This window comes from Sardina pilchardus, chromosome 12, assembly GCF_963854185.1.
Source record: "Sardina pilchardus chromosome 12, fSarPil1.1, whole genome shotgun sequence".
Classification (NCBI taxonomy): Eukaryota; Metazoa; Chordata; class Actinopteri; order Clupeiformes; family Clupeidae; genus Sardina; species Sardina pilchardus.
In genome coordinates this window covers 9433337-9440836 of record NC_085005.1, presented here as the reverse complement: position 1 = coordinate 9440836, position 7500 = coordinate 9433337, and the positions used below count along the sequence as shown (strand labels likewise).

Here is a 7500-nt window from a genome sequence, read left to right as displayed (position 1 = left end):
CCACTATGTTCACAGTTCTTGTCATGATGTTTGAACCTTCTGGAATCTTGGCAGTTGTATTTATAAGATGTGTTGTCATGCCCCTGTCTCACGAACTCACAGCTGGTGACTGGAAGGTGTTTGTGCCATTACATGTTGCTCTGTGTGTGTGTGTGTGTGTGTATGTGTGTGTGCGCGTTTGTCTGATTCATTTGACAGCTCCGCTCTCTGACTCTCTCTCCTCTCTCCTCCTCTCTCCTCCTCCTCCCCTCTCACCTGCAGATTCGACTACCAGGAGCTGCTCCACAACTCGAGTTTCTGCCTGGTCCCCCGGGGTCGTCGCCTGGGCTCCTTCCGGTTCCTGGAGGCCCTGCAGGTGTGTGCTGCTGCGTGAGGTTCTCCTCCTCCAAACAAAGTCCCTTCAAGGCTCCCCGCCTCACCCCCTGCGCACTCCACTTGAGTGGTTCCCTTGGAAACGAGCCATGATCGCTCATGTCGTCAAGAGGCGAGGTTATGGCGAGATGTTTTTTGCAAACCCTCTGGGTCGAGAGCACTGGTGTTTGGCTTATTGGTATTGACAAGCTGTCATCTTTTCAAAAACAACCCAAGAAGCCCCTTCTGTATAGTAGATACAGATTCAGACTATTTTTATCTGCCTCACTCTATACCACCCACTTTCATTAGCACCTGGTCTCTCTCTCTCTCTCTCTCCTCCTCACTTAGTCTCTCTCTCTCTCTCTCCCCTCCTCACTTAGTCTCTGTCTCTCTCTCTCTCTCTCCTCCCTGAGTCTCTCTCTCTTTCCTCCTCACTCTATCTCTCTCTCTCCTCCTCCCTGAGTCTATCTCTCTCCTCCTCACTTAGTCTCTCTCTCCCTCCTTTCTTAGTTTCTCTCTTTCTCTCACTCTCACTCTCTCTCCCCTCCTTTCTTGGTCTCTCTCTCTCCCATCATTTCTGGATCTCTCTCTCTCTCGCTCTCTCTCTCCCTCCTTTCTTAGTTTCTCTCTCTCACTCTCACTCTCACTCTCTCTCCCATCCTTTCTTGATCTCTCACTCTCACTCTCTCTCTCCCATCCATTCTTGATCTCTCGCTCTCTCTCTCCTTTCCTTTCTTAGTCTCTCTCTTGCTCTCTGTCTCGCTCTCTCCCCTCCTTACTTGGTCTCTCTCTCACTCTCTGTCTTTCTCTCCGATCCTTACTTTCTCTCTCTCTCTCTCCCCTCCTCACTCTCTCTCTCCTTCCCCTCCCCTCTTAGTCTCTGTTTATCTTCTCTCGTTCTCTTACTCTCCCTGTCACCTCATCTTCCTTTTTTCATTGTTTCTGTATTGATATTCTTGTTCGACTTTCTCTCTCTCCATCCTCCCTCCTGTATCTCTATCCATCTCTCTTCTCTTCCTCCCTTAGTCACTTCCTCTCCTTATCTGAACCCTCCCTCCATTTGTCTCCCTCTTCCTGTCCCGGCCTCCATCTCTCTCTCTCTCTTCCTGTCCCGGCCTCCATCTCTCTCTCTCTCTCTCTCTCTCTCTCTCTCTCTCTCTCTCTCTCTCTCTCTCCCTCTCATTTCCTTTATCAGACAGTTAAATGGTGTTCATTAAGCGGGCTTAAGTCATCCAGACAAGGGCTTTATTGAAACACCCCTAAATGCCTCATAAACCTTCTGCAATTTCTGTCTCCCATTACAAAGGTAAAGCTTTTCATTAGAGGACATGCTTTATGGGTCCGTCTGCAAAGTTGTTCGGCTAAATTAAGCGAGCCTGCCGCGGCGACCGCAAAAATGTCCGGCCGAGCTCCGTCGCTTTTTTATTTGATTTGTTTATGTCACAGGTTAACCTTTGAAATAGGGCTTACAAGCGCAACTTGAGCTTATTAAAGTATGCCAGAAGAAATAACAAGTCAAGGATCTTGTAGAGCCAGCTTGGGATTATTGCTAATAAAGCCCCGCAAGGTTGCTGCGGATCGCGACGCAGAGTGGACAAATTGTCAGTGATCGTTTACCAAAACGCTGTTCGCGTCATGATTTCAAAGATTAATGTCATGATAACGACACACACACACACACACACACACACACACACACACACACACACACACACACACACACACACACAAAGTGTGTTAAATCACTACCTGTACAGAGCTCCGGCTGTTTCACTTTTCTACAGCACCCAGATTGCAGAGGGCCCCCCACCTCTGAGGGGGTAGAACAGCAAAAGGCTTTTACGCGCGACACACATTGAACAGCAGCATCGACACTCTCACCCAATTTATCATCTCCGCTCCCACAATAAGGAGGGCAGCCATGCAGATGGTTGGGTGTTGGAGGAGAGGAGAGGAGAGGAGAGGAGAGAAGGGAGGGATGAAGAGGAGAGGAGAGGAGAGGAGGGAGGGATGCTGTCTCTGACTCAGCATGTCCGCTGGCTGAGTTGTTTTCAGGGTTTCTTTTCTCTTTTTTTTCTTTTGTTTTTCTGTCCATCTAGAAGGGGATGGGTGGCAAAGTTTCTCACTAGCTCAGTGTGCCCTCCGGCTCAGCAGTTTCCAGTGTCTGTCTTCATCTGAGGAAGTTCACAGTTCCCGCCCGAAGCCTTGGATAATGGAACATGTCTGACTAGCCTGTGTTTCTACTGAGTACCATGTTCAATAAAAGGAATTCTAAATAAGCAGCCAAAGCATAACCTCACCTCAACGCTCACCCTCACAAGTATCAACTCAGGTTCTAACAAAACACAACCATCTCTCACTATTTCTCACTATTCGTTGGTGTTCTGCTCTATAGATTATGTGTATTTACTGAGGACAATGGCTGCTATTACCGGGCTGGGAAATGTGTCGTGACTTGTGATTGAAGGCAATCATTTAGAGAAGTGGTTTCTTTAAACCTGAAAATGGCAGCTTTTAATGATAAGTGTGTCTCTCCCAGAATTGCCCTGCAGTACCCTGTGATGTTAACATGGTTTCTATCCTTTCTAATATCGAGAATATCAACCTTGATGAGATCTATGATAAAACACCTTTCTAATTTTGAGAATATCCACCTCGCTGAGATCTGTGACAAAGCCTTTCTAATTTGGAGAATACTCACCTGTGCTGTGTGCGGCTGTATCCTGTAAGAACTGATGTTCACCAGCTCCTTTTGAACTTTCCAGCGAGCGTCTGGAGCTTTCGCTACAGCACTACTCTGCAGCTCTCCCCCCGTTCTCGAGAGCTGGGAGGATTTAGAGAGGCTCGAGGTGGAAGCCTCGACTCAGCAACTACCGCCGGCTTCCTTAAGTCTCAAATCGGTGTCAGCTTTTTAATGATCCTAGGAGCATGGTGCGAGGATCTCGAAAAAACAAAACCAGACAAAAAACCTCCTTTTCCGTGGCTCCGCATGCTTGAGCTATTGATGCACTTTAGATTGAGAATCAAATAGTTCCCTCTGTGTCTACAGAGACACAGTCAGAGGCCCAAATGGAAGTGCAGCTCGAAGTCTATTCTAGTAATTACTGTAGCATGCCATGTTGCTGTTTAGTATACTAGATGTGTTGCTGTTGAGTTGAATGATGTGGAGTATAATACATGCCTTATCTCAGACAAAGGACTAGTGCTCTAAATCTGATCTTTTGTAATCATTAGATTCACTTTTCTTCAGGCCCTTGTAAGCCCCTTAAAAGTGCTTTCAGGTCCATTACATTTCCACTTCAATGAGAGTGTTTTCTTTTTTTTTTTATCTTATTTCTTTTTATTTTTTTTGAGGCACGCCATCGCTTTGGGTCGTTTTCCTCTTCCTTGCCTATGCATAGGAAGTCGCCTTTGTGAACACTAAAACCTTGTCACTTGACAGGCAGAGCAGACTCATCATCTGGGACTAATGAAAGCGGAATGACTCTATTTTGTTTCGGGTGTTTTCTTTCAAGCAAAGCCAAATGGGGTTTAGATGAATCAAAGTATGACTCCATTCGGCTGGTTGGAGAAAACAATGGCACTTTTTGTCACAGCGCTTCAGTGTACCCGTCTACGGGTTTCTCTTATTTACCATGTGGGTTCCACTCGTAACCTCCTGACTCATATGACAATAGCAGACTCATAGTGCTTTCCAGTATTCTAAAAGCTGAGGGGACCAGATGATGAAACCGACAAAGCTTTAGATGTCAGGTGCTATTATAGGCTTGCAGCACATTATGTATTGTACAGTCCACAGTGGTCTTGTAAGGGTCCAAAAGTTTGTGTTTGTGTAGCATGCAACATGCAGGTTTGCAGGTTATGCAACATGCAGGTTTGCAGGATTCTGGTGAGGTGGTACTGTATTTACGTGGAGGGAGGGATCAAGTCTTGTTCTTCTCAGCCAATCCTGTCGCATAATGTCTCATCATACCTCATAAACGGAACACAACATGATCATTATGACAAGGGGGGACATTTCGGATAAATGTGATGGCTCGTTTTACAATCTGAATGCTCTTGTATCGTATTAAAGACACAAAGGCTCACAATGGCAGAAATGAGATTATGTAGCAACAAAATGATTTTGGAAACATTGTGTTAAGGTAAAAAAAAACTGCTAAGGGTGCCTTTAATTCACATTCCTGTTACACGCTACTGACAAAGAATTCTTCGCCTCTTTTTTAAGAGATACATTCCAACACTTGCTTAAAGGGATCCCCTGAGGAATTTCAAATAGTAGTAGCCGTTTCCTTGAAACTGTGCCAGAGCAGGATCTGTTTTAGTGTCAGGGGTAGAGTGCAAGCTCGTCTTATTGCTTCCCCTTAATATTCATGTTTTACCGTTAACTCGCCCTGTTAGCAGTTATGTGCCTTTATGTAATTACAATACGACAGTTAGGGAACACAGGGAAAAAACACCAAACCTACATCAAACACAATGATAACATGTCAAAAGCTGTGTTGGAGAATCCATACACAAGGAAATACATTTAAACAATTAGTATTATTTTCAGTATTATAATTAGAATGGAATTGAGCGACAAAAAAAGATAGTTCCAACTTTAAAACATAATGGCAATTTTAAACACCACAATGCATTTTGTGTACCATCTGTCTTAATAAATTCTCTCTGTGTGTTAAAAAACTAATGTATGTCATTTACTTGCCATCACTTGATATTAGCGGTATGATGATTATGTTTTGTCAGGTTTGTCCTAGTGGGTGGGGAGGAGAGCATGTGATTGAAGAAGCATATGAAGTAATGTCTATTTAATGAGTCAATTTTTAGGTTAATGCTTCAATTAACAATGAAAAATAGACCAAATAACATTAGCAGCCAATTTGGTTCTTAAATTAAATCCTAAATCATAATTTGAACAGCATCCTCATGCACTGTTTATGGAATTGTACTTAAGTCAGTCAGGGTTTATACTGTATGTTGTGGTGGGGTGCTGTGTGTTTCTTCAATTTCGTGGAACCATTGGTCCTCATCTCAATAGAATGCATTTTCCCGGCTCAAAACTCACATTACATTTCGCCACACATTGGGCAAACATTTCCATCCTAACCAAGTTTTGGTGGATCATTTCTAATTGGTTTTGCAATAGTGTAGTGCCTTGGGAAATGTCTTTGCACTCACTGCTATCCTGTCATACTGTAGGAAAACAGCATTGTTGAGCAGCCCCAATTACGAAACCAAAAACATGTTTTAGGGTGTTATATTAGGATAAATATGTTGTCCTAAAATTAAGTTGTTCATTCTGACAGTATTGCCATTTGAATTAGCCTGAGTGAGCCCAGATAAACATGTTAACCCATTTCAGTTTGCTCTACAATTGCTAACATCCAGGCTAGGCTTGTATAGACATGTATTGAAAATGCAATGATGGTGAATAGTTACTCCAAGTAAAAGGATGTTTTCCTGATGTGCTTACCACATGTGCCATGACTTGAATCTACAGTACAGTGTTTGATTGTGTCTTCTCAGGCTGCCTGTATCCCGGTGTTGCTCAGTAATGGCTGGGAGCTGCCCTTCTCTGAGATCATCGACTGGAACAAAGCAGCCATCATCGGTGACGAAAGGCTCCTGCTCCAGGTACTACCTCACCACAAATGCCCTTTGACCTCAAAAGCCCATTGCCGGGGGGCACCGTGGCACAGCTGGCTACAGCACCCATGCCACACTTGGGTCCAAGTGCCCATGGGGCACCAGGGCACCGGAGTCCAACCCGGGTCATGACCCGATCCCACCCCATCTCTCCCACTCGCTTCCTGTCTCTCTCTTCACTGGCCTGTCACGATGAAGGCAAAAAAGCCCAAACAAATTAAATTAGATTTAAAAAGAATGACCTTTTTTCCAAATACCTATTCTGATGTTTGCAGCTCTATAGCAAAAAAAATCCTGAATATCTTGAACCTGCTGCTATTGTACTTTCGGATAAATGCACTGACTCATTTGACAATTGGAATGGTCTTTGTGTAATTTCACACTGTAGTCACCTACAGTGCTCCTAACAAAGGCTTCTGTTGGGCATTGGGTATCCTGCAGTTCTTGTTGTTAAAAGACACCTTCCAACCATTTCCTCAAAACAAATGTCCAGTATTGTGCATTTTCTTGAAGCTGTGCCTGCACAGGAATATACCAGTGTCTCTGTCACCTCACAAGCCTGTCTCATTGCTGCTCCTCAATATTCCATTTCTTAATTGAGACCAGGAGCAATCTTTCCTTATGTGTGTTGTGTGGGAGAGTGATAATCATGTGTTCTTAGGTTACTTATTTCGACAGAAGGCAGAGAAAAAAAATATACATAGAGAGAGGGAGAGGGAGAGTGAAAGAGAGGGAGAGATGGCTGGTGAAATGCCACTCTACCTGAACACATTAATCCACAATTTTCCCCATTTCTCCTCACATCCATCCAGTACCATTCCCTCTAGCCAGAGACCCCTATATCAATAACCCCCCTTTCTATCAATTACGGCTACATCCTGTAAGATGTATGATATTTATACTCTTTAATTACTGAACTTATTAACAGTTGGTACCTCTCTGGCCATTGGTGGCTTGGAGCGAGTGGGGTAATTAATATGGCGAAAGCCAGGGGATTTTTGAAATATGAGAGGCAAAATGTCACCAAAGACATGAAAGCCAATGAGGATATTATAATAAGGGGAAGAAAAAAACCAGCCGGAGGGATAGAGAGGAAAAAAAGGAAGTAAAGAAGGAAATTGAACTCCAAGGTTTTAGTCTTTGTTCTCTGCATCCATCTCTCTCTCTCTCTCTCTCTCTCTCTCTCTCTCTCTCTCTCTGCTCCATGCTCTATGTCCCCTCATGGCTTAGTAGATTGTAACAATTAATAATTGTGGCTTGTGTATATCACCCATTGATCTCCACTGCCTTATGAGATCTCCATCTTCCCCAGTTCCTGTAACGCACAGAGGGAGGCTTTCATTACGTTTGATTTGCATCTACACAATCACGCTGCTTGAAGCGTATAGTGCTATTAAAAGCTATGAGTGGCTTTAATTCAAGTCCCCATAATAACGGCTGATTACTCACCATTGTACGGAAGCTATCTACAAAAGCCAGCTTTGCCTTGTTCTCTCC

At 44.0% G+C, this 7500-nt stretch overlaps 1 protein-coding gene across 1 annotated transcript in view; it reads left to right on the top strand.

Annotated features, from left to right (window-relative positions):
* Positions 1-7500, top strand: part of LOC134097796 (exostosin-1) — a 213528-nt gene that overhangs the window by 162357 nt on the left and 43671 nt on the right. Inside the window, exons 2-3 of the mRNA XM_062550740.1 lie at positions 262-355; positions 5884-5991. Of these exons, the coding sequence (XP_062406724.1) occupies positions 262-355; positions 5884-5991 (202 nt within the window). The remainder of the gene's footprint in view (positions 1-261; positions 356-5883; positions 5992-7500) is intronic.